Source organism: Dioscorea cayenensis, chromosome 19 (genome assembly GCF_009730915.1).
Source record: "Dioscorea cayenensis subsp. rotundata cultivar TDr96_F1 chromosome 19, TDr96_F1_v2_PseudoChromosome.rev07_lg8_w22 25.fasta, whole genome shotgun sequence".
In the NCBI taxonomy this organism is placed as follows: domain Eukaryota; kingdom Viridiplantae; phylum Streptophyta; class Magnoliopsida; order Dioscoreales; family Dioscoreaceae; genus Dioscorea; species Dioscorea cayenensis.
This window is the reverse complement of record NC_052489.1, coordinates 28,939,107-28,966,943: the sequence shown is the minus strand read 5'-3', so window position 1 is coordinate 28,966,943 and position 27,837 is coordinate 28,939,107. Positions and strand designations below refer to the sequence as shown.

The 27,837-nt window shown below is 35.9% G+C and overlaps 3 protein-coding genes and 1 pseudogene across 3 annotated transcripts; all 4 read left to right on the top strand.

The window, feature by feature from the left end:
* Positions 1–690: 690 nt before the first annotated feature.
* LOC120283552 (probable plastid-lipid-associated protein 4, chloroplastic) lies at positions 691–3,988 on the top strand. Its single transcript, XM_039290253.1, is given in 7 exon segments — positions 691–1,083; positions 1,614–1,706; positions 1,708–1,728; positions 2,583–2,681; positions 3,036–3,110; positions 3,277–3,344; positions 3,687–3,988. Coding segments are annotated over 7 exon segments (762 nt in total). The 5' UTR covers positions 691–750; the 3' UTR covers positions 3,760–3,988.
* Positions 3,989–4,322: 334 nt separating this feature from the next.
* On the top strand, positions 4,323–9,345 carry LOC120250423 (histone-lysine N-methyltransferase ASHR1). Its single transcript, XM_039259241.1, has 14 exons — positions 4,323–4,450; positions 5,054–5,199; positions 5,325–5,459; positions 6,007–6,061; positions 6,151–6,269; positions 6,390–6,478; positions 6,597–6,678; positions 6,790–6,888; positions 6,990–7,080; positions 7,192–7,311; positions 7,484–7,590; positions 8,083–8,152; positions 8,362–8,425; positions 9,006–9,345. Exons 1-14 carry the CDS (start codon positions 4,351–4,353, stop codon positions 9,184–9,186), a joined length of 1,458 nt encoding a protein of 485 aa, XP_039115175.1. The 5' UTR covers positions 4,323–4,350; the 3' UTR covers positions 9,187–9,345.
* Positions 9,346–10,198: 853 nt separating this feature from the next.
* Positions 10,199–15,482, top strand: LOC120249342 (serine/threonine-protein kinase MPS1-like). The gene is given in 9 exon segments (XM_039257840.1): positions 10,199–10,553; positions 11,171–11,585; positions 11,705–11,755; positions 11,837–12,470; positions 12,473–12,664; positions 13,872–14,072; positions 14,614–14,682; positions 14,684–14,776; positions 14,887–15,482. Coding segments are annotated over 9 exon segments (2,292 nt in total). The 5' UTR covers positions 10,199–10,375; the 3' UTR covers positions 15,346–15,482.
* A 4,679-nt stretch (positions 15,483–20,161) lies between these two features.
* Positions 20,162–26,909, top strand: LOC120283356 (annotated as a pseudogene).
* Positions 26,910–27,837: the final 928 nt, after the last annotated feature.

Genomic DNA, 27,837 nt, shown 5'->3' with positions numbered 1-27,837 from the left:
TTTCCTAAAGATTGACCACACTATTGGTTCATGTGCTATACAGTCCTGGACTTTCAATGAAGATCATTTTTGGTCTTGTACCATGTTAAGGTGTCCATGCGTGGAGTTGATTTTTTTAATATATTTGTGCTTTCATTTTACCTAAACTAAAATTTGAATTTGAGTCTTTAATAATCATGATTTAATGCTAATAAATCAAAAAATTGTTATATCTGAACATAATAATAAAAATATAAATTTAAAGACAAATTATTTTAAAATTTTTTAATTTAAAGTTATTGAATTTACAAAGTTTATATCTCAACTCGGGCATGGTGGTGGTGAAATAATAATAATAATAATAATAATAATAATAATAATAATAATAATAATAATAATAGAATAAAAAAATATCATATAATTCCTCATCTTCACCTATTACACAATATTATTGTTCTATTTATAAAAAAATATTGTTATCCTCATCTGAAGACATAAACCAAGAACTTACATATGAAGATAATAATTTTATCTTCAGAAAGTTTATATCTTATTGAAATCCAGGGTTACATATTATGCAAAATTCTCCTACAGTAAACACATAATTAATAAAATTAATGGGAGGTATTGTATGCATGAAATTTCATTATTTTCTTTTTGAGGGGTGTACATGCAAAAATCCCTTCGTTTGATTGATGGTTGGCTTATCCACTCGCGATCCCGATTCCCAAGCATCTCTTGTTCATTTCTCTGTTCGCGCTCCCAACAAGCATGGCTTGCGCCTATTCTTCGCGGGCTCTCCATCTCTCTCTCTCCGGCTCTCATGGAAACCTTCAACCCTTCTCCTCCTCCTCCTCCTCCTCCTTCTCCTGCTCCTATCTTGCTTGCCATGGTCCCTTGTCCAGCAATACCAATCCTCTCACTTTCTCCGCAACCCCTGACAAGCTCATCGCCAAATGGAGGACTAGTGTCTCCTTCTTCCCTTCCTTCATCGGAAAGAGAGGCAAGAGCAAGGATGCCCTGAAAGAGGAGCTCTTTGAGGCAATTGCCCCTCTTGATCGCGGCGCTGAGGCCTCTCCTGAGGACCAGGAAATGGTCGATCAGGTATGCGGGTTTTTTTTGTTCACCTTTTCTTTTAAGTTTTATTTTCTGAAAATGTTTCACAAGAACTTTTAAAGATGTCGTTTTGTTTGATATGGGAGTTGATTTCACCATGCATGGTAGTGAAATTAATATTAAGACTGACTTTGTGATGTTGTGTTCTTTTGAAAAATGTAGTTTTTATGGTCCTCATAGGAGATATTGCTCTAATTATTGACAATGTTTGGCTTGCATTGCAGTCAAAAGCACTTTTACAGGTGGCTTGTTCTTTTGTAGTTGCTTGAAAAATGTGGCATTTATAGTCTCTGAGAGAGATATTGCTCTAGTTCTTGACATTTGTTTCCTTTTGTTGACTTTTTGTTATCAAGAAGCTTCAAAGATGTTGTTTTGTATGATGTTCAGTTGGGCTTTATCTTGCATGGCGGTCAAATCACTATTACAAATGATTCATGCTTTTGTAATTTCTAGCATTTATTGATATTGAACGAGATATTGCGTTAATTCTTGATGCATTTGGCTTATATCTTGATTAGATTGCTCGCCAACTTGAGGCTGTCAATACAATCAAGGAGCCACTCAAGTCTGATCTGCTTAATGGGAAATGGGAGCTTCTATATACAACTTCAAGACTCAATTTTGCAACCCCAGGTTTTCTTTTCATTTGCTTGACCTAGTGTGGATTTTTCAAGTAAAAGCTTGTCCCCCTTTTTTAATTCAGCTTTTCTGTTTAATTGTATAAAATATTCTCATCTAGAGTTCTCATGACTGTTAATGTCAAGTTGATGCCTATACAGTATGTTTTACTTAGTAATGATCTTCTTTCTTTTGCCTTATTTTTCTTGGAGCTTTTCATATGAGACTAAGATCCATATATTCTGTGTTTAATTGATTGCTCATGTTGGTTGTACCTATTTTGGTAATAGTTGTATAGTTTTACTTATATAATTTTCTTAGATTGGCTTGTTTTGCAATTACAATGTCATTCTGTACCTTGATCTGATCTCCAAAGAGCCACACTGCATGAATAGCACTACACTGCATAGGCAGCATTCTTGTACGCCAATTACCAATTTCAGTGTTGCATGATCTCTGTGTTCTATATATCGTTGCACATTGTTTTATTAAAACTTTAAGAGATCATAAAGAAAGTGTCTTTAATAGAAAGTAATTGGAAGATAGAGGCCAACCTGTAAGGTTATCAAGCTTTCTTTCTTTTCTCTTTTTCTCCCCAGATCCCCTTTGCTAACCCTTGATATAATCCTTGCACGTGAACCCTTGGTCATAGTATCAATATGGAATTTCCCATAATACCCTCTAGTGGTCATGCACAGTCATTGCCTTGACCATTCACCTTCTTTCTTCTGGAGTATACTCTTAGTGGCTGCTGTGAATGGCTAACAGTCTTTTCTTCTGTTTTTCTTTCGGTGCTTGAGTGTTGATTACGTGATATTTGAAGGGCATGGATCATTCACCTAATATACTTGTTCTTTTTAATATTGCAGAGACCTAAATTTTTACGACCCAATGGGAAAATTTATCAAGCCATAAATGCAGACACGTTACGAGCTCAAAATATGGAAACCTGGCCTTATTTTAATCAGGTACTTATGCATCTTATTTCTTTAAATTTGGGTTTAATTCTTCAAGCGTTAGGCTCACATTCAGTACAGCAGAATGATCCAAATTACATGTATCTCAATTTCGATACTTATTTTTCGATGTTCTTTCTGAATTTGCTTTTCTTTGTCTAAAACCTGAATATACCTTTCTAGTCTGCCAAGCCCTCAATCATGCCATTGCCAGTGATATTCATTAGAGTTACAGAGCCAGTGAGCCACAAGAGTTGAATCAAATCCTGTTGAACTTGTTTATGATTTGAGGTTCTTCTGTACTTTTTGTCTTGTTTCTTGGTCACTCTAGATAATCTGTACTTCAAATAAAGTTTGCCTTTGCAGGTCACAGCTGATTTGGTGCCCATAAATGCGAGAAGGGTGGCTGTCAGATTTGATACTTTCAAGATATTTGGGTTGGTAGGTGGTTGATTCATGAAGTTCAAATTTATTGATCTCGCTTCAATTGATAGCTAATATTTTCTTACGAACTAATCCCTTTGTTTTCTCGCATCCATTCTTTTTTGCACAACAAACTCTTTGATGACCCTTAAATGGTATTATATCTCTGCAAATTCATCAACAGATTCCTATAAAATCACCTGGAAGTGGTCGAGGTGAACTGGAGATCACATATTTGGATGAAGAGATAAGGTAATGATGTTTTCATATATGTCCACCATATTACTCTGTTCATCGTTTATAATAATCAAAGAGGTTGTAATACTTATTTTCAGCCATGTACTCTCAAGTCTCAATTTTGTCGATTCGATTGCATACAGCATCTACTTGACTGCACACCTGACCATACACGATCTAAACAATAAATTTACCATTCCTCTTTTAGCATTTTTTTTTAGATTAAAAAAAAAAAACTTTATATATCTGAAACTTCATTTGTGGTGAAAGCTATCAGTTACTCTGACGGCATGTATGCTTAAAATAAAAATTACTGATTGTGGTGGAGTTTCTAATTTTTTTCATTTGGTTTTGCAGGATCTCTAGAGGTGACAAAGGAAACTTATTTATTTTGAAAATGGTAGATCGTTCTTATCGAGTTCCGGTTTGATTGATAGAAGAAAGCACCTTTGCAACTATCAGAATCACTTGCAAATTTTCTCAGTCTTTGGAGTGATATATTGCCCCTTTCTTCTATCAGAAAAAAGAAGAAAAAAAAAATTGTATATCTGTAATATGAATTATGTATATCTGTATAAATAACTATCAAATGTGTGTTGTAAAACTGGATTTGTTGCCAGTGTGCTATATTACCAAGGAAGTTAAGCCAAATAATTTCAGTGTGTTTTTCTTTTTTACTTATTACCCCTCCACAATCTTAAAATTCCTTCACAGCTGATACTTGATAATGATTTTTGACTGTTCGCATTCATTTTGGTCTTGCAGTTAAAAAAATATTTATTTATTATGTAATAAATAAATAAAATAGTCGGGCTGAAAAGTTAAAATTACCAACTTATTTTTTATTATGTAAAAAAAAAAAATTATATGAGAAATATCTCTCGTTCTATCATTCAATTTGATGCTGAGAAGTTAATGAAATTATAATTTTGAACTTTCGAGGGAGCAATAAGAGAAAAGCCAAGGTCTTGTTTCTTCTTCTTCTTTAGCATACACAACGAGCAAGATTGGGGGCAATCTCATGGAGGTTCTCCAGCAAGCCCTCTCTTCCCGTGGTTTGGCCGTGGTTCCCATTCCAGGGAAGGGCCGTGGCCTCGTCACCACCAAAGACTTCTCTCCTGGTAAGCGTCTTCTCCCTATCATTCTTGCCCCCTCTTTCAATCAAGTCTCGTTGTTGTCTTGCTATTACTGTATGCGTTGTGATTATCTTTCCTGAGATTAGATATGCGAAGAGGAGTGATTTTGAGTAGAGCTAGACAATGCATTTGCCTGAACAAGCATAAAAATGTCGGAAAGTTTCTATTTTTGGTGTTTATTGCTCCATCTTTTCGATTATCAGTTGAATACTTGAATTTTTAATCTAATTAACGTCAATGCACAGAATCAGGCAATCAATAGATGTCATTGGCTTCGTCTTGATGATATATATATATATATATATATATATAAATATAATTACATATTCAACATTACAGGAGCTTGCTTTATTATGAAATCATGAACATGAAAAGAAGATAAGCATCAAAGTCAGAAGTATGTGCAACTTGATAGTTTTTGGTCTGTAGTGTTTGAATGACTTTCAGCTCTGAAGATTTCAACATCTCTGTGCTTGCCAGTTTGTCTGCATATTTTGAGTTGGATTTGAGATGAAAGATTTTTGGGCAACTCTGTTGTAATTGTGAGATGTTTGGTCTTGAACTCATTCTCTTACTTATATATTCCAGGAGATGTGATTTTTTATCAAGAGCCTTATGCCTCTACACCTAGTAAGTTACTTGGAGGCTCTGTTTGTGATGGATGTTTTGGCTCAAGCAACTTGAGGAAATGCTCAGGCTGCCGCATTGCATGGTACTGTGGAAATGTTTGCCAGGTATTGATGAATCTGCAGAAATTTTCTGTTTTATAAGCTTGCGTTGTGTTATTGGTTTCTTGCACATATTTTTTTCTTTTTCATTTTCTTATCTAACAAGGTTGAGTGCTGCAATTATCCATTAGAGATCTGAGTGGAAGGTACATCAACTAGAATGCCAAGCACTTGCAGGACTTAGTGAAGACAGAAGAAAAATGCTTACTCCTTCTATACGCCTTGTGGTGAAACTCCTATTGAGGAGAAAACTTCAAGATGAGCAGGTTCATTTTTTATTGCTGTGTTTTCTTTTCTTGGTAGATAATGCCTTGTTTTCATATTCTAGGTTTATTGATATTCTCAATATCTTTCTCTATTTTTGTGGATGCTTCTATTTCTCTGCTATATTTCCATCCAAGATGGTTTCTTAATAAGATTGCAACAACTTTATTCATCAAAATCTTGTTCTGAAGCTCTTTTTGTGTAATGTTCAGCACCACCTTTTCTTCTCTCCTTTAATGTTTCTTCCAATTTTACTATGTGAGTGATTGGATAAATACTAATACGTCTTTTGCTTACTTCCATAGTACGTGGTTAGATTGTCTTATTCCATTTATTTATTTGTTTTGAGAATAAGGCAGATTCCTTACAGTTTAAATACAATGCTGTAAGCAGAGAAACTGCATTTAAGAAGATAAACTTCAAGAGTTATCTACATGACCTATAATAGTTTGTTGGTCTGATGCAATTATGTGAGTATAAACATTTGGGGTAGTTTATCTGCTGTTCTATCTAGTTTATCCTGTGTTTCTCTTTCTCTGTGTCATGTAGGTTATTCCAACTACACCAACAGACAACTATGACTTGGTGAATGCCTTAGTATCTCGTATCCTAATCTTAATTTCTGTATTAGAGGAGACAATCTTTTATTATTATTGTGGTTTAGTTTTTGGTCTGATTAACCATTTACGAAAGATATCTCTGACATTGATGAGAATCAACTTGTGCTGTATGCACAAATGGCTAACCTTGTCAAATTGGTAGTACCATATGTGGAGATTAATTTAAAGGAGGTTTCAGAGAACTTTTCAAAGGTAACTTGATTTCTTGTGTGCTTCTCATGTTGTTTTTTATTGTTAATTATTTTCCTTCTTATTGGGACACCACTTTCATAATAGTATCCTCAAAATTGGCCATTTTATGATTTGTTGCAGATAGCATGCAATGCGCATACAATCTGCGACAGTGAGCTAAGGCCCTTGGGGACTGGTCTATACCCTGTTATCTCAACAATTAATCACAGGTGGTTACTTAAAATGTGTTTGTTTACTTCTTTTACTTTGTAAACCTTCAGTTTGTGAATTATTCTTTAGCAGTATATGCTTCAGTTATTTCTGTATGGGAATCATAAGTATTTTCAGTTGTTTGCCCAATTCAGTTTTGGTATTTGAAGGCCGTGTAGCTGTTGTTCGTGCCATGGAACCAATTACTGAAGGGATTGAGGTGAGAATCAACCTTTAAAATGTGAATACAAATCGTTACTAATGTTTTGTGTTTCCTTGCAACTTAAATGGAGAGGACCTTTTGTGCTAATTATGCCTGTATCTTGGTAAGGTCTTGATAAGTTATATAGAAACTGCAGCAACTACTTCAACACGACAGAAGGATTTGAAGCAGTATTTCTTCAGTTGCAGATGTCCCCGCTGTACTAAGGTTGTTTAGCTTAGATCTGTTTTTAAGATAACAGTTTTTCATCACCCTTTCTCCCTTTCTCTTGAACTCTTTTCAAGAACAAATTTTTCTATCATATCTAGAGCTTGGATGAAGACCTTCGGGAAAATGCTATTATGGAAGGCTATCGATGTATGGACAAAAAATGCTATGGATTTTTGTTGCATGACACTGGTAAGCCTTTAATAGTGACCACTGAAAAACTTTTAACTGGAACTACCACTTCATTTGTCATGTGCATGTTGGTTCTCAACTGCTCAGGTGGTTGCTTTCCTTGATATACAGTGAAGCAAACATTCATTTGCCAGCAATGCGGCCTTCCCAGGGATCAGGAAAAGACCAAGAAGACCGCTAATGAAATTGAAAAATTATTATCAAAAGCTTCTACATGTTATTCCTCTGGAAGTATCCTTCATTACAAGATGTAATAGACAATATATATATATATATATATTTGTTTTTCATAATTGAAACTTTCTTCTGTGCGTTGCATTGCCTTCTTTTGTGGAACCCTGTTGTTTCCTCATTTAGCTGTAACCAATATAGATAATTTTCATTGAACTTGACTATAGATCAGATTATTCTGAAGCATGTGTTTTGTACAAAAATATCGAGCAAATTCAAAGCAAGCTCTGTCATCCATTCTCAATCAATTTGATGCGAACTCACGAAACTCTTATGAAGGTGCAATCATCTTCTCAGTGCCATCTTTTTTCCTATGTATATTTTTTTCCCATATCTATCTAAAATTACTGAATACATCAGAATTGCTTAGAATCTATAGCTGAATGTTATTGTTCTGCTTTGAACTGTATGACATCAACCATCATGTCGATTAACTGCTTGACTTTGAACAATGAGTTGGCTGTTTGCATGGTTATCAGAAATGAAAGTATAGTTACTGAATGAACTAACATACATTATTCTTATATTTGCTGATGATCTTATTTTTTGATTATTGGGATATTTTCTTTATTGAATGGAGTGCATGAAGTCTTTCTGTCATTGTTAATCTATTGTTTATCTAGATCTCTCTGGTCATACTGGTAGAGACATTCTGTCTACAAGATAATAGAAGACTTATATAATTGGTTGACCACATTACTTTACAATTTGTCTTGCATGAGTGGTCTTTTGTTGACTGATCATACCATATATGCTATGTTGTTGATGCAGATTTTCATGGAACTAAAAGATTGGAGATCTTCCCTTACAATTTGTCAATTGACCATTACAGTTTATCAGAGTATGCTGGACTTGTGTTAACTTTTAAATTATCATTTTGCTCTTGAGAAATAATCATACCATCTCTTGCTTTGGGAAGCCTCCTTGCTTGTTATTTTTTTCTGTCTTCCTAGGCATTAGAACCATCATACAGTTTCTATTGTTTTGAATGGTAGTTCATGTAGTTTCATGCCATACTTTATGACAAAACTGGTGTTTTTATGAGAGCAGGAGTGTACCCAGAAAATCATCCTATGGTTGGCCTGCAATATTACACTTGTGGGAAGCTAGAATGGTAGGTCATGCTCTTTAATATTTAACTTTCCACCCATGTCTTCATCTTTATCAAGGCATTGGGCTTGTGATATGCTTAACATTTTTAAGTATCTTTTCAGAACATCTTTCTATTTGTTGTTTATGTTGGCGTCTTATAAACATCTGTGCACTCTGCAATTTTAGTTGAAGGCAAAAACAAATAAAATCAGCAACTTTGAGACTCTAGAGGTTGTAAATCATAAATGGACTTGTTTATGGGCATTTTTACTTGTTTATCAAAATCTAGAACCTGATTGTTTTGTTGTGAAGCATATCTCGAACCTAGCACAAGTATTGTTTCAACTTGGCTTGCAACTACTTATTCATATGATTTCTTTCGTCAATCTGTTAGTCTTCGGCCTTTTTTGTTTAGTTTTGATTAGAAGTTTAGATTTACTGGAACAAAACTCTTGCATTCCATCAATAACATGTATGCGTGAAGTGATCACAATGCAGCACACTATAAGTTGATATTTGTCATGTCTTCTTGGATTGAGGCTAAGAATACAAATACCATGTGCTTCGATGTGCTCATTGCTATTTATGTTTTGTCGGTACAGGCTTTTGGAGCTGACTGATGATGCTCTGAAATCATTCACCAAGGCCACTAATATACTCCGAATCACTCATGGGACGAACACCCCTTTCATGAGAGAATTACTGAACAAGCTTGACGAAGCACGCGCTGAGGCTGCTTATAAATACTCCGCGGGCCAATCCTCCGCTAATAAACTTCTTTGAATGAATGTTATCGGCGATCATTCGTGGCCTATGATATGATAAGCCTACAAAACTGCATGGATTCTTGTTAAGCTGTATGGCACCAGTCCTCTGTTAATCAATCACAACTAGATGTAATTTTCTGACATTTTTTACAGGGTCAATGGAAGATTTCTCTTTATTTAGACTATTACATCTTCCTTTCCTTTTTTACTGGTCACATTTTTGGAATTTTTTTGTATTTGTTCATTTAAAAAAATTTTTGTATAAATTAAATATTATTTTTTTATTTGTTATATTTAATATACATTTACAATTTTTTTAATAAATAATATTTAATTATAAAATTTTTTAAAGTATATTTTTTTAATATGGTAAAATTGAAAAGTTAATATAATTTTTATAAATTTTAGATTATTAATTAATTTCAATCAGTTTTTTTAATCAATATGAATTATATAAATTAATAAAAAAAAAAATGGAGGAAGTATTTAACAGCAAAAATAATCATAAAAATTTGTTGTGAATGATGTGATTACGAGGAACAATTAATTATTTTTTTACCCAAATAATTCCTTTTTTTAAAACTTTGATGATCAACAATTTAATTTTGAGAAGTCTGAGTGGACAAATTAGAAATTCGGAGTTTTAAAAATAGTAATAATGTTTTTTTTTTTTTGACAAAAGGAGCAGACAATGAAGGCCTCGCTAAATCGTCGATGGGCGGGCGCATGCGCACACGTGGACTTTTGAGACTAATCTGCGACAACCGAGAATCGAACTCTCACCATTTGATGAAAAGCTCTATCGGCGACCCAACTATCAATAGACCACTACCCACACTAAATCAAAGATTCTTACATATATACCCTTATGCAAATATAAGAAAAAAAATGGAGTTTATTTTTCAAAAAACTAAATGAAATTATAGGTTTCACAGGGTTGTAATTAAAAAAACCTAAATAAGGTAATTGCTTTTTAAAAAAAAGGACAAAATGGGGGGAAAACATCCCAAAGAGGCAAAGAGCGGGCGTCAAGGCCTTTTTCAAATTTCCTCGATCCCACTCCCTTCAACGGCGCAAAGCTTCTCACTGCCGCCGCCGGCGGGATCGAGATCACCGCCGGAGAGATCCGGCATCGGAGATCCACGAAAAGCCTCTCCTTGTCTTCTCTTGACCACCTTACCCGGCCGAGATGCCGTTGGATCCCGATGGAAAGGAAGGCTGACCTTCCGGCTCCTCCGCCGTCAAGCATCTCCATCCGTCCGATCGCCGGCGGAGACTCCAATATCACGTCGTCGTCGACGTCTTCCTCCTCCTCGCTTTCCCTCTCCCCTCCCGATTTCCTCCGCCACGTTCATGCCGTCTTCAAGCGCCACCGCCCCCTCGGTATTCCCTTCCCCCTTTCGATCTCTTTTCTTGGTTTTCTTGCCAAAAGGATCTTCGGTATTGGTGTGCATCTGATGCTTACTCTGAGTAGTTCTTGTTTTATAGATCTTTTTTCTGCTGATTTTTTGCTCTGTATCTTGTTCAGAATAAATTAGTTCAATAGGTCTCTTTGGAAATCGAACTTCTTTTTAAGTTTTTTTGTCTCTTGTTTTCTGGAGATTTTTGCTCATCAGACTGATTTTTGGACTTCTTTTGTCAGTAAGAAGTGTGTTAATAACTATATTGTGTAGTCATGAACTGTGCTCTAGCCTTGGCATTCTTCTCACATTCGGTACCTATAGCACCTGATTCAGCTGTAGTGGATCTTTCTAACATAATTTGTTTTTATTTTCTAAAATTTGGAATCTTTGCAATTGAGATTCAGCACATTACATGAATTTTGAAGGACAAACGACAATTGTTAAAAGCAACATTATAGTGGGTTTGATTTATAAGTAAAAGCAAATGTGTTGCTTGAATTTCTTTTGTGTAAAGACTTAATTCTGTTGGTTTGATGGATGATTATTATTGTGCGCGTTTGATGTGCTCATGAACTGCTTCTGTGATTTTGCTCTCAGGTACTATGCAGTCCAATTTCTCCCGACCAGCTCGTGCAACTCGTGTCATGGTTTCACAAACAGAGTCTTCAAAGAATCGCACCACCATCTCTGCCACGACTAGTGACAATGTTGGTAATATATTGCCTCAAAGTCAAGTGGTTGTTGGAGCCGTAAACCATCCTAAAATATCGTTAGAGGAGAGGAAGGATGCTGCTGTGGAAGTTAGAATTAACACTGCCGAGGATTCCTCCCTTACCCCTCCATCAATAACGGGAACTATAACTGCTGCAAATGATGAGAACATGAACTTGTTTGCTATACAGAACAGTGATCCTGCTTTACGGGCTGTTCAGAGAGGCCTTAGCAGTGGATGTCTCAAAGAAGCAACAGTCCTCTTCTCTTGGGGATGCTGGTTCAGTTTCAGCTTTTCAGAGTAAGCAGAAGTTTTAGATAAATTTTCATTTCTTCTCTATGTTTTAATTGTTTATATGGCTTTGATTTTACTGCTGACTCATGTGTACTTGCTTATTGTTTATGTGAGATTTGTCTCAGACTTTATGCTGTTCAGGTCCAACTTGTTAGAGTAAGCATGAGAGTTAGATAGTTTGTCCATTGCTCATTATGTTCTATTGTATGTGGCTTTGGTTTTTGTGATAAGCTAATGTGTGCTTGCTTGGTGTATAGTTATTTATCTATCTTAGGCTACATTCATGCAGGTGCTGATGCATGGCTGAAAACTCATATTAGAATGGATGACATTTCATCTTATTTGAATTCTCTTGCATTGACAGAGGGAGGAGGAGGCAGTTTGAACAACGAAACAGCTGTGAGTGAACAGGATTTAGTGAGACATAATGAACCAAGGGATAGTCATCACTTTGTGGCTCCAATAACTCGGTCTTCAGTTGTAGGCGCCTCAAATGCCACTACGATGTCAGTGCACTCCTGCCCAACATACCAGGGGACACATGCTCCTTTGGGTGGACAAACTGCCTTTCCAACTCAAATGTCATCATCTGCTGTGGAGAACTCTTCAGCTTTCCAGGATTATGGCCTTCAAGAGGGACAAGGGAGTTTAAAGAACGTAGGTGAGGCTCTTCAGCATCAACATCAGGCTCTTCATATGGGTAACAGCATTAAAGAGAAAGGTGGAACTGATTCTGGTAAATGCTCCCCAATCTCTAGTTCCTGGGGAGGTAACCCATCCTCACATGTGGATCTAGAACCTTCTCAATCAAGCAAAGTTGAAAAGGTCTCTCGTAAAAAGAAGTATGATCCAGATGTTTTCTTCAAAGTTAATGGAAAGCTCTATCAAAAAGCTTGGTAAAAATAGGCAGCGGAGGGAGCAGTGAAGTTCACAAAGTAATATCAGCCGACCGAAGTATATATGCTCTTAAGAAGATCAAACTTAAGGGTCGTGATTACCCAACTGCATATGGATTTTGTCAGGAGATAGAGTATTTGAACAAGTTGAAGGGAAAAAACAATATCATCCAACTGATTGACTATGAGGTGCATGTTCTTAAGCTGTGTACATCATTTTCTAAAATTGTTCATTTAGACTACTGATTAAAAAATCAATTTGGTGATTTGCATCTATCCCATGTAGGGTTTTAAGAGTTCAAAAAAGACTGCAGCTTGACTTTAACAACTGTTAGGAGAATTTTCTTAAGTTTTCATACATTTGTGCGACTGCTTTAGACAATTGGTAGGTTTCTGCATGATTAATAGATAGACTTTGTTTGTTGGTATCTATTAGATCTGGTAGAAAATTATGTATTATATTGATATTTGAACAACTACATTGTATAAAATTTCTTAGAATCTAGAATTTTAAACTGTGATTTGTTTCCATATTTATGGAGGTATGCTCTTTTCTGTGTTTGAGCCCATTGATAATCAACATCTTCTTGCAATAGAACATAACTAGAACTGAATTCTTTCACGGAAAAATGTATCACTTAGAAGTGAAGTTTTATGTGTCATGTCTTTAAATTTAGAAGTGTCATATCAAACAATACACTCTGTAAGTTGCAATATTACTAACCACATTGATATTGAGTTGTCCATTTCATCAGGATCATTATGTGTAGTACCATAAAACAAGAACATATGTCATTTATTCCCCTCATTGCCACTTGAAGCGCAGTTTTGCAGTAGTTCCTTTTCATTCTTCTATTATGTAATAATAATGGCAATAATACTATGAATATCTTCTTGCAGCCATTTGGTTGTCTCAAAAGGTGTGTCTATGGTTAGGAGTGACTATTAACATTCTTTGGTGTAAGATCTCATGTTTGAACTATGTTAGTGTAGCTTTTTTTTGATAAATGTATTTCTGTGTTGTGGTTGTAATCTTAACTTTTGAGAGAAATGCCTCCGGAAACAAGGGCCAATAGCTGGTGGTTGGATTTATTATCTTCTCATTGGCATCATATTTTTACGAACAGTTTATTATCTTGTTGCCATGGGAAAAATGTTGAGATATGTTTTCTTGAAGTTGTCTTCTAATTAATTAATTATTGTCAGTGCCAAAAATAGGCAAACAGAACCCTGCAAATGAGTATATGAGTTTGCATAATCTCTTTGAATTCGAGATATATTCGTTCTTCTTTGAACTTCACCATATTGTCTGAAATTCAGCTATTCATAACAATTGTGAAATGTAATTAGTTTGCTCTGCGTGCCGCTAATACTTCTAATGTTCAATGTAAACTAGGTCACAGACAAAACTTTGCTTATGGAGGTTGTGAATGGCAGCATGACGGTAAAGGAGGGGAGGATTAAGGATGATGAGCACATCTATATGGTGCTTGAATATGGAGAAATTGATCTGGCCCACATGCTTTCACAAAAGTGGAAAGAGATGGATAGCTCAAACTGGAGATTGGATGAGAATTGGCTGCGATTTTACTGGCAGGTCTTTTTCACTTTGCTTAATTTTGTTTTTGAAGGATTTTTTGTGTTATCAATAGAAGTGGGGAACCATTAGGTGAACATATGGGTGAAAACTAGAAGTTGCTTGCCAGCGATCGTGTCTTGTGGATGGCTAATTAGATTATCTTTGTTGGCTACTGTGACGATTTCATTTTTAGTGTGGAATTATTGGATCAGCAAATGCGAACTGCAGACATGCAGTAGCAAAAGGCATGTTTGTGGTAATATTTTTAATTTTTGTGAAGCTTTTTTCTCAGTTAGGCTCTGCACATATACCTGACATTTATAAATTAAATTTCACACGATAAGACCAACACTAAGAATTAGAGTAGGGTGCCTTTGCTATTGGAGCTATAACACAAGCACCAAGTGGTAGTATGTCTTCTTTAGCAAGCCCAGTTGAGATCCTTGACTTCTGAGTTCTGAATGGGCATGTTACACTATTTCACCTTGAACGAAGGGATGATATTTTAGCTGTTATTTATTTCCCTTTCACGTCATTAAACAGTTTGAACCTTGTGCAGCAAATGCTTGAAGCTGTGAACACTATACACGAGGAGCGTATTGTGCACTCAGACCTGAAACCTGCAAATTTTTCTACTTGTTAGAGGCTCATTGAAGCTTATTGACTTTGGCATTGCTAAAGCCATCTTGAGTGATACAACCAACATCCAGCGTGATGCACAGGTCTCATATTCTAAACATTTTATACACGTTTTGGCTTTACACAAATATATTGACAAATGTCTTGTAGAATTAACTGTTGTAGTTTGTCATTTCATGTTACTAAACTGCAGGTTGGCACACTGAACTACATGTCTCCAGAGGCATTCATGTGGAATGAACATGATGCAAATGGAAACACTATCAAGTGTGGACGTCCTTCAGATATCTGGTCCCTTGGTTGCATCCTCTACCAAATGGTTTATGGTAAGACACCATTTGCAGAATATAAGACCTTCTGGGCCAAGTTTAAAGTCATAACAGATAGGAACCACGAAATTGTATATGAGCCAGTCTCCAACCCATGGCTCATTGATCTGATGCGTAGATGTCTTGCATGGGACCGGAATGAGAGGTGGCGGATACCTGAGCTACTTCGGCACCCATTCCTTGTTCCTCCATTACCAGAGGAACTTCCTCTCCCTCAAGACCATCCTTGTAGATTACTTATGCAGAAGGTTCAACTGTTTTGGAATGAACCCAAAGTATCTCAGTTGTGTTCTGAACTCCATATGATTGTTGAAAAACCTTAAACAAGCATCAGACCTAACCAGGCACGCATGACAAGAATGCCAGCTTGCTTGATGCTTACGATGCGCTATTACGGAATGGTTTTCTTCTGTCAAATATAGGGTTCTGTTGCTTGTACTGCTTTTTATTTCAACCTATTGTTTCCAGTAATCTTTTTAATTAGAGAGTTACCATGGAGGAAAATATTTGATATTAACCAATTTTCTTTATGAGTCAATCAGGAAGAGCCTCATTGATGGTATCCTTAATTCAGTCATTGTTCTTGCAGTAAGCAGCTTAGCTTAGCGGGGAGCTTCTTCATCTATTCAAGTAATCGCCTTCTAATGAATACCAGGTAAATTTGTCAAACGGTTTGGTAAATTTTAATCTGTAGAATAACCTATATCATTAAGTTATTTACAACACGTATTGTTGCATTGACATTGATGTGTACCATATTTTACATGTAGCAGTTAATTCAAAGTCTTGCCCTTTAGATTTTGGACTGGGAATTGGTTAAGTTGATTTGAAACTGACCCAACACTGAATCAAAATCAGCAATTTTTTGGACTTAGGCCCACAACACCCAGAACTTAAATTTTTGGGGAACAAGTTTTTTGAGCTTTTGCACTATTATAGTAGTATTCTATTGAGATTGTCAGGCAATAGTTAAGACATTCAAAATGTTTCCTGAGGCTGTTTAAATAGATTGATGGAGACTCTAACTTCGATGCCAAACAGATTCTTAGCATATTTGGTTTTCTTAGAAGCATAAAGAAAATGATATGTGGACGGTGGACCCTTGATTATCACTCCTAATTTTTGAACCACTGTCGATAATGGCTAGGTATTTCCTTGTAGTTTTGTGTATGTGGGGTTAGGTGATCTCCTAGCCTTGATCAACACTGAATCATTTCGGATGTTTCAATATTGTCATGAAGAGGACTGCATACAATGAAGCTTCCTCAAGTATACTCCTTTTTTTTATATGAATGATTTGAGCAATGAAGTCCATAGAATAATGACTTTCATATCTAGATCGCAATCAACCTTTTTTACTTGGAAATTGCAGTTTATTTTATTTATTTGCATCATTCTGTTTAAGTTTCCTTCAATTGTTTTATCTATTCAACATTAGCAAAACATCTTGAGCTGAATATTCTGGCATCTCCTGCAAAACAAACAAAAAATCAGCAGTTGATAGTGACTGCATGAAATAAGTCATGTCTTCTATTATTTTAGGATGTAGAGGAAACTTGGCCAAGTTCACTTAACTATTATTGAAACAACATGAGGGATTAGAGAAAGTTGACTTGATAAGAAATCCTAAACCTAAGTTTAGTTGCATCATGATAGCAATAGAATCACAATGAAATTAGTGCCCTTACATGTAGAAATTGTTTTTTTATTTATTTTTATTTTTTAATTGCCTTACGTGCCTCACTGTCCTCTTTGGTCCTTTGATGTGTTTATTATTATTAAAAATTCCAGACTTTGTTCATTTGTTCCTTAACTTAAAGAGAAGATTGTTTTTTATATTATGCCGGCGAGTTGTATATTAGACCCTGATATATTTTGAAAGGGATGACCAATAAAACCTCAAGTTCATGCCTACTTCACTAGATAAAAAAGTTATAAGACTTTTTCTTTTCTTTCTTGTGCACAAGGGATTAGGAATTCTCAGTGCTTAGTTTCACTCAACCTATATATTCTTTCTGTTTGCTCACAAACACAGTTGATACTGACATTAAAAGAGAAAAGCTGAGAATGATTAGAGTATTAGTGGTATGGCAAATATTAGCTTGAAAATGACAGAGATTAGACACCCTAACTTGTGATTTTCTTTAATAGCTTGTTTAATAGTGAATCTTTCCATTATTAGCTAAGAATCGTAGAACAGCTGCAGCTGATTTTTCCTAGCAAAATATCACATCCCATCACCTACAAGAAGCAAAGAATATACCAGCTTGTCAATCAATCAGACAATTGACCTTTTTTGAATTGCTTGGCCAATAAATAATTGAAGCTGTTTTCTTTTTCTTTTTTATTATTAGCATTTGCATTTGCATTTGTACAAATGAATTCAGCTCTCCTAATTAGTGCTTAATCTCGTTGAACAAATATGGATGCCAGCCAAACAACAGATCTTTACAGGATATTGAATTCAAGGCTATGTGTATTGTGTTAATGAACCTCTCTAGTGATAGGAATCCTAGACCATGATTGAATAGAGGACATAGTGTGTGGCCTATTTCCTTTTTGTAGAGGAAGTGGGTCACTATAAATTTTTAAGTGTTTGCCTTCATTAGAGAGAATAAGCATGCTTGGCTCCTAAGCTTGTAATCTTCCCCCCCACTTTGCTTAGCTTTCCATTCTCAAAGAGAATATGGTAAAGCACTATGCATGCTTTCCCAAGACTTTGCTTTTCTTATGAGCTTCTCTAATTACTCTTTCATCTTACTAAACTTGATTGATGTGTTGGTTGTTTTATTTAATGATTTTCTCCTATGTTTGGTGAGAGTTTTCTATTTGTTTATGGACATATTACTATTTAGTTGGATCTTTATGCCTAAGAACCATTCAAATTAGTTCTCTAAACAAAGAATGATGATAATAACAATATAAAACAGACCTCACCACTATTCATTTGTTTTCTTGTAATTTAGAGATTATTATTAATTTTTTGTATTTTTTTTAAATTTTTTAAAAAATAATTGCTCTCTATGTTGATGTGAAATCAAACAAGTTGAACCAATTTTAGGTCTCTTGTTACAATAGTAGTACTTTTTTTAAAAAAAAATATTATTACATTTTTATTTATATTTATTAAGGTTTTGGGTTGTAGTTAATGTCTTTTCCGAAAATAGTTGTTGAGATGGCATTTATTTAAATAGTTTAATGAAGAATGAGTGTTTGAGGAGACAGGTTCCCTTGGCCTACTTGGGTTATGGCTTGGGAAGAGACATGGTTAATGATTTAAGTGGGTTTTAAGATTGGATTGGCTAAGTAGGAAAAACGCACGGGAATCCCACGTGAGAACCACCTGCCTCAACTCACTCTTCATGTGATGATGGGCGCCGCCCACCATCATCATCACAACATGAGTACACTCTTTGACTGGTCCTCATGCCCCCCTTCCCACTTCTTCACAGTTCACACACACCCCCTCTTTCTTTTTCATTGCCACCCAACTTCACTATTTCATATCTATCTATCTATCTATTCTTTTATTTATTTATTATTAATCAGTTTACCTTTACAACATTTGGGTGCAATTTTTTTTTTTTTTGGTTAAAATCACTTTGATTTTTTTTAGTGTATTTTAGAAATTTAATTAGTTTGTAGTTTGTTGTAATTGTTCTGTTTTTTTTCCCTTTTTTAAATAGCTAGTGTGTATTTAATTCTTAAATGGGTGATGCTGTGATGAGAAATTTAAGTTTTGATAGTATAAAAGAGCGTATTTCATGAATATTCTCTATTTTTCTGCAATTTTTGTAGTACATACAAAAACAAATAAATAATTATTCATCGATATAAAAAAATTATCCACGCCAGTTATATCTGAAATATCACGTTTACTCATAAATATTATTAGTCAAATTTATTTCTTTTAAATTATATTCGTATTTCTTTTATAGATAAGATAAACGACTTTCCTGTTAGCAAAATCTTATTATCAATCTCTGATAAATAACTATATAAAATATAATATATATATATATTAAATAAAAAAAAATGAAGGCATGGTGGCACGTTGGATTAGTTGGCAACATCCGTGAAGCCACGTTGTTATGTGTGTGTGTGATAAACGAGCCTAAAAAGGTGTTGCGTGTTGTACTGTGCATGAGTCCGATTCTAAACCAAGCGTGCGGTTTTCCTGGGATCACGCTCCCTCTCTTCTCTTTTCCTCATAAATAAATAAATAAATATTAAAAATGATTAAAAAAATATTTAAAAAAAAATAAAAAAGAAAAAAAGAAAAAGAAAGAAAGAAAAGAAAGGAAGAAAGCTCTGGTCATTAACACAAAAAGGACCAATTGATTGGCTACTTGAAATCCAAGTGCAGGGTACCCCAGCCTTTGAAATTCTAATAGTACCTAGTCTGGGCAGGTGCCTTATTAGGACCTTTTTGCCCATACACATACTCTTTCTTCTCTATCACTAGATCTTGAATTGATGTTTTGAGGTGATGTAATTGTTTGTTTGACATGATTCTTTATCAATTAGGGTTGCCTTCATCTTTTAAACTCACTACATTATGCTTCATCATTTATTTTTGTACTGTTTTTCTTCTTCTTCTTCCCCTACTTCTTCTCCTTTGTCCTTTTCCTGGTATTTCTCTTTTTTTTTTTAATTAATTTTTGTTAATGTTATTTGTAAATTTACTTTTTATCAACAAATACAAACAAAATACACTTCAATACCAAATGTATTAAATTAATTTATTATTTAATTTTTTGAATAAAAAAATCTTAACACCTTCCATAGCTAAAAGATCAAGTATAAAATAACAAAATAATTTATCCATATTTTTTTAAAATACCAAATAATAATAAATAAATAAATAAATAATCACCACAAAAACTCACCAATTTTTCACCAACCCATTTGTCCATCTCAAATAAAATCCCCGAATCTCAAAGCACAAACATAAATGCAGAAACAAACGAGCCCCACACAACACCATCGCCCACCAGTCAAACTGACAAGCATCTTTGACCACATCCTTCCCTTTGATCCTTACTTGATTCCACCCAATCCCAAAACCCAAACCAAACCCAAACCCGAATCTAAACCGTGTCACCCTCGCTGACTCGGTACGTCTTCTCGTCATCGTCCCTTCCTATATCTTCGCCCACCTCCGCGTCTCTCTCTCTCTCTCTCTCTCTCAACCGCCCCTCGCGCTCCCCGCGCCGACGCCGTAGCGCCCTCCTCTCCATCCCTTGCACCTTCGCCTTCGTTGATGCATTCCTTCTGCTGCGCTCCTCCAGTCCCCGTGTCCCCCGCTGCACCTTCCCCTCCTCTTCCCCCCATGCCCCCTCCCCCTGCCGCCGATCCCATTCCACGCGACCCCCATATCACCAAACAGCTCCAACCCAATGCCCTCCGCTGGTCTTCAAGCGATCACGGCCGTCAAGCCCCCCGCGTCGAGTTCTCTGCCCCTCTGAGAGCTTCCTTCCATGAAGGCCTCCTCCCTCCTGGCGGACAGGTGAAGTTGAACGACGTTGTGGGTAGTGGGATCTCTGGGATCCTCTATAAGTGGGTGAATTATGGGAAAGGATGGCGGCCTAGGTGGTTTGTTCTTCAGGATGGCGTGCTCTCCTACTATAAGATCCATGGCCCTGATCGCATCGAGGTTAATAAGGAGACGGAGAAGGGATCGAAAGTCATCGGCGACGAGTCGATCCGCCGCATCGGTCGCCATAGAAAACATCATTGTTCACACCTCCGACGGAAGCCTATCGGTGAGGTTCATCTCAAGGTGAGATGCTTTGTTTGTTTTTGATTTGATCCTTTCGGTTGTGATTGTGATCTTCTGTGATCTTGGATCTCGTCTTCTTCTTCTTCTTTTTCTTTAGGTGTCGTCCATAAAGGAGAGCAGATCGGATGACAAGCGATTTTCAATATTCACGGGAACGAAGACGCTGCACCTGCGAGCGGAGACGCGGGAGGATAGAGGATCGTGGATGGAGGCTTTGCTTGCCGTGAAGGAGATGTTCCCGAGAATGTCCAACAGCGAGTTGATGGCCCCCGTGGATGGGCTTGTGGTGTCCACGGAGAAACTGAGGCAGAGGTTGCAGCAGGAGGGGGTGAGCGAGGCAGCAATACAGGACAGCGAGCAGATCATGAGGGCTGAGTTTGCTGCGTTACAGAACCAGCTCGTAGCTCTCAAGCAGAAGCAGTCGCTTCTCGTGGATACCCTCCGTCAACTAGAGGTACGAAGTGATCTCGCGTGCCTCCCGTAAACTGATACAATACTTGTTGGATCTTGCATGGATAAAGTTCTCCTTTTTCTCTTGGTTTCTGAAGTTTTATCTTTTGCCTTCTTATTTAAAATGGTTCAGAATTTGTGATGATCTCTACAAGATGGCTGTTAAAATTTGATCAAATCTGCATGGTCTCTGTATGTTGGATAAAGCTTTTTACATTCAGAAATATGAAATTGAAAAAGAAACTCAATATAAGGTCATCTCTGTGATTTGAATCTCATATTCTCCACCAGTTAGTTGAAAGCCACCTCCTCATAGAATTTACTTTATCTGCAATTAGATATTTTCCATGATAGAAGATATGTAGAGCTCGATAACTTTGCATCTGCCTCATGCCAAGGAGGATTAGATGGGCCTTTTTCTCTAGATTATGTCAAACTGTCATCGTGTCAGTTAAGACGCGACATCCATTCTTTCTAGAATTCAAGTTTTGGCTCACATTCAAATTTAATTCGAGGGAAAATTTAAGCGGTCCAAATGTCATGCCTAAAATAGACAAAAATCTATGGCTTTTGCCGCCATACAGGCTGTAAAATCTTTATATCCAAATACAAACTATTTAAAGGCAATTTAGCAGTAGTTTTGTTCGGAAGTCCCATGTCCTCTTTAGTTCCTTCTGTCTGCCATCTTAGTTCCATGAGAGCTGGTGATAGTGAATTGTGGTTGGAAGGATTAACCATCGACTACTCTAGAAGTAGTTGGCATGTTAGACATGAATCTCATAACGAACCCAATAGTCAGTTGACTGCTATGAGCAAGGACTTATCCCTGAAATTGTATTGTATTTCCTTCATCTGACTTGATGAAAATGGATTACCCTTATTAAGTGAAGTTATATTTAATGCTATATTTACTAGCATAAGTCTAAAAACTATCCGCGGAATAAATTGAAAGGCAAGTTAAGGTGACCCTTTGGATGAAAAATGAAAAATTTTAATTTTAAAATTTTAATATGGATGTTGTTTTGAATAAAACATCTTATGTGCTGGATGGATAATGCACATTTGCAGACATGTGGTCAATGCTGCGTCAGATGAAGTTATCAACTATTTAAATCTTTATGTTCGTAATAGAATTGGCAACCATTTGAAACTTCTTCAATTTGTGTTTCTGGCACAGACCAGGGAAGCAATTTTTTGTTCCTATGTGAAGCACTTAAATTTAGTTGATTTTTATATAAACCTGAAGAGGGGTTATTATTCTCTGGAATTGCTAAGATTTGAAATGCTTTATTTGGTAACATTAAAATTTGCCTTTTTCCTTATTCTTTTTATTTAGACAGAAAAGGTTGATTTGGAGAATACCCTGGTTGATGAGAGCCAAAAACAGGCAAAAGATGATGAATCTGCTTCTAGATCACGGCAAGAGAAATCTAGTGGTATATCATACAGACTATAGTATCATGGTCTCTGAACAAATTTATTGCTTGCATCTATTGCTATTATCTGATGAAAATTGTGCATGTCACAGCATGTTTTGTTTGCTTCTATTCATCTTTTGTCGGCTTCTATGCATTTTTTGTGACTGGAACCTGACCAAGTTTGTGGCAATTTGGTCACCATATTCTCTTTAAGCATTTAGTTCAACTAGTTGTGCCCTAATCTAGGCAAAATAATGAAATACAGACCTCATGTTAATGCAAGTTGACTCAGCATGAAACAAATTAGACTTTCATGTTCTGTGACCCAACATTGTTATCACTCCAACTGGGTTTTTTTGTACTATTTTTTTCTGGATATTCAAATCACATGTTTAAGCCAATGTAGTATATAGATAGATTGCCCACACTGTGGAGTTCAATTCTATGAAAATGTACCATGCAACATCTTAAAAGTACCCATACAATGATGTAATGCTTTGGCATGATTTTTGCCATTTATTCCTCTGTGACTGTGAGACTCTGGATTCTAAATTTCTGTATTTGGTTGGAATCCAGACCTGTTTTAGATGAATACTTCATGGAATTAACTGGTTTTGCTGCTTTGTATTGCATTGGATAGACTGAGCTTTTAGTTTCTAGCAGTACTTTGTGATTATAATTTGTTGCAACTGAATCAACTGTGATATGTTTTTGTCTATCATGCATGTGGATTCATTTGGATTTTTGGTTGATCTGACCTAAGTTTCCGTCCACTCCTGACCACTTTTGAGCAAAAATGATCAAATGCTAGCATTAGCTTTCATTACTAAGACACGTATGGTTGCATCAGATCTGTAATCATTTCATGCATTTGGTTTTTTTCCTTCTGGCCAATTTTCAACCTGTTTTGAGGACCTTCAAAAACCTGTCATCCATGAATTGGCTCATTGGCTGACAACCTCTGGAATTTGATATCATCTCTGGAGTATTATTTTTAATTCATTGAGATGTATATGCTTCAGGCATACTTTCTTATATATGGCATTGCCTATACCTATTTTAATTGCAATTTTCAATATTTAGAAGCAAGTGGAAGTGGAAGTGAATCTGATGAAGACAACGAAAGACACGATGCTGCTGAGGAAGAAACAGATGAGGAAGAAAAATGCATTTTTGATACACGAGATTTTTCTCTCATCAAGTTCTTTTAAAAGCAGTGGATCTGATTTTCTTCGATCTGAAATTGATTCGGATGATGATGAGCTCTATGCTGGTTCATTCGACGGCACTGACTCGGTGAAGCATGTTGGATCTAACTACCCCTATGTTAGGGAGGCGTAAAAAGTTGCCTGACCCTGTTGAGAAAGAGAAAGGAGTCAGCCTTTGGTCAATGATCAAAGATAACATTGGGAAAGACCTTACCAAAGTCTGTCTTCCTGTGTACTTTAATGAACCACTTTCATCATTACAGAAGTGTTTTGAAGACCTCGAGTACTCTTACCTCATAGACCAAGCATATGAATGGGGTAGAAAGGTAAACTTTTGATGGCACATTGTTTCTCTTTCATTTTCATTAAATTCCAATTTGTCTGTAGTATCAATTATTAAAAATTGTGTTCTTATTTATTTCAAAAACCCCAACATGAAAAGTCTGAAATATGTTTTCGTTTTTTAATTTAAACATTTGTTTCCACAAGTAGTCTGATATATTGCAGCAATAAAAAGACTCTTATTTTTATGGTGAAGGCTTTCAGTTTGTCATCCTTGTATCACCCCAGTTTTTTTGGACTTCTTTTCACTTTGAAAACCATTTCTACTTTTTTAAAGACCAGCAAAGATATTATTAGATTAGTCTCTCCATATAAGTTAGGATTGGTGATTTTTTTTGAAGTCACTAATAGGATATATCATTGTGGAAAGCATGCTAGTGACTGAACACATGCCCTAGAGAAAGGAACTCATAACTCATAAGCGGTAGAAACTCTGACATACTATGAAGGATTGCCTGTAATTAGTGAATCCTCCCTCCATTCTCTCTTGGTTTTGAACAAGCTTTGATCTCATTATTGTTAAAGTTTTCATCAAAAATAGTTCTTAAATTCTTCCTACTTTTATTGTCTGCCTGACAATGATGCATGCCAACTTTCATATAGTATTTGAATGTCCTCTGAAATTTATGCAGGGGAACAGTATCATGCGAATGTTAAATGTTGCTGCATTTGCTATTTCTGGATATGCTTCGACCGAGGGCAGACATTGTAAACCTTTTAACCCCCTTCTTGGGGAGACTTATGAAGCTGATTACCCAGACAGAGGGCTGCGGTTTTTCTCGGAAAAGGTAACTTGAACTTATGAATCACTGTGTATGCTTCATTTCGATGTTTCATGATTTTGTATCTGTTCCAGATTTTTATATTCGGCTTTATGTATGTAACTTCATGACTATAGAAAACAAACTGTCATGATAATATGTGACTCGCTGACTCACTTGAGTCCATTAGTATTTTAACAAAAATAAATAAATAATCTGTAACTTTTGAGAACTTACGTTGTAATTTGTTTTAGTTGGTTTATTTTACTTGTACAGGTCAGTCATCACCCCTATGATTGTTGCATGCCATTGCGACGGTAATGGATGGAAGTTCTGGGGAGATAGTAATTTGAAAAGCAAGTTTTGGGGTCGTTCAATCCAGCTTGATCCTGTTGGTGTTCTAACACTTAAATTTGATGATGGTGAAACTTTTCAGTGGAGCAAGGTATAAACTCCCCCTCTCCCTGTTTTTCAGGATGTGATATTGGTTCTCTTCCCTTTTCCATAGTTGGTGGTCTAGTCTGAGACTGGTGAATTTCTTAGGTAACAACATCCATTTACAACCTTATACTTGGCAAACTTTACTGTGATCACTATGGTACGATGCGTATCCAAGGAAATGGCGAGTATTCATGCAAGATAAAGTTTAAGGAGCAATCAATAATAGACCGGAATCCTCACCAGGTGATTTTATTTTTTTCCTTCATATATACTGATGAAACTTCACTAAACTCTTTGCCATTGGCCTTGCAACTTTTTTCAGTCACTTTGTAATGTCATTTATTTAAACTTTCCCTGATAAGTGGACTTTCTCATCTTTCTTATAACTGCTTGGTTAAGAATTTTCAATGCATAGGAGCTCTGCCTATATATAAATATCTAAGGAAGCAATTGTATTCAAAAAGTTGTAGCGGATTAGCTTTAGTGATCCTGTGTTTAATTCAGCTATATGACTATTTACCTATACTTTCCCAGATTCAAAATGTAAATTCCTCCTAGATGAATTGTAGGAAGTAGATATACTTCATTCATGGAATTTAAAACTTTATTTACAGGTGCAAGGTGTTGTTCAAGATAGGAATGGGAAAACAGTGGCCACAATCTTTGGTAAGTGGGACGAGAGCGTGCATTACGTGTATGGAGACTTTTCTGGCAAAGGAAAAGGATCTGAACCATTTTCGGAAGCCCGTTTATTGTGGAAGCGTGCAAAAGCCTTGAGATTTCCCACTCGCTACAACCTTACAAGATTTTGCAATCACAATGAATGAGCTCACTCCAGGATTAAAGGTAAGAAATGGCGCCACATTCTTAATCAACCAGTATAATTCATTGTCGTTCTGCCTGCTTCCATAATTCAATTTTAATATAAACTTTTGCAGGAAAAACTACCTCCAACTGATTCAAGGCTAAGGCCTGACCAAAGATGCTTGGAGAACGGCGAGTACGAGATGGCCAATGCGGAGAAGTTGAGACTCGAACAGAGACAACGGCAGGTGAGTGACCTTCCAAAAGAGAACAACTCCTATTATTAAGTTACATCAAACCTGAAATTTTTATTTGCATAAAACCTCTATGCCACCATTTGTTACAAACCTTAAAATCTTCGATTTCATCGTAACAAATGCATGTTGCAGGCGCGAAAAAAATGCAGGAAAAGGGGTTGGAAACCAAGGTGGTTTTGCGAAAGATAAAGACAGTGACACATATCATTACATCGGCGGTTATTGGGAGGCCAGAGAACAAGGAAACTGGGAAGGTTGTCCTGATATATTTGGTCAGGTCCCTACCGATCAAACGATCGACTGACTCGAAATCACTGCAAAGCTTCTGATGAAATCTTCAATTCAACCGTGCTTGCTAATGCTCTTCTTCGCTATAACTATCTCTCATAGTTCATTAATCTTTTTTAGTTTCAGGTCTGATGCTCGCCATTTTCGAGCAGTTCAGATGTGCCGCATGGCTTGTAAACAAAAAACTTGGTTTTTCTTTTTCTTAAAAAGAAAATATGGACAAGTTATGATCTCTCTGATTAAGGGAATGAAATTTCTTCATGTTTTTTTACAGCGGTTTTTTATGTAATAAAAAATAAAAGTCCCAATTTTTTCCTGTCTATTGAGTTTCAGATGTGATTCTTGTATCTTGAACTCTAGTAATAACAGTATTAAAATCTATGATCTCAGCTTTTCATTTAAAATTTGTGCCACCTAATGATCCAGAACCAAATTAAGTAAAAAATCAAACCCATGATATGATGCAAGCAACTGTTCCAAGTCAACAACAATACTCCTCAAAGATAACATTTAAAATAAAAATTAATAATAAAAAAATTAAAAAGATAGACATACATGTATCATTTGCCCAATCCATGGAATATAAAACATAAAATAAAAATAAAAAAAAGGCTATTCGCTGATCTTGAACTTGTGCTCTCTCATAAAAAACTAATAATATTTTATAAGCTTTTTAAGTAAAAAAGCATCAAAAGAAAACAATATTGCAACTCACCCCCCTGGTTTTATGACCTGCATGTGCCTCTCATTAAGGCCCTTCTTCTATCATCTCCATCCATCAACTTGTCAAAAATCTCCTCCATTCTCATTCAAAACCTCATCATCATACATTTCTATTCACTCCTTTTTTTAATTATATAATATATAATATATATATACACCCACACATATGTATATATGTATGTATGTGTTGACACTTGCTCCTCAGATGATGGAACTCCAGCATGTCATTTTGGAGATGCGTGCATCATAAAATCACTACATGCATTGGAAAAGTAAACATTTAAAAACAATATCACTATAGGATTTGCTTGTGATGAAGACATTGACAAGAACAAACTGAA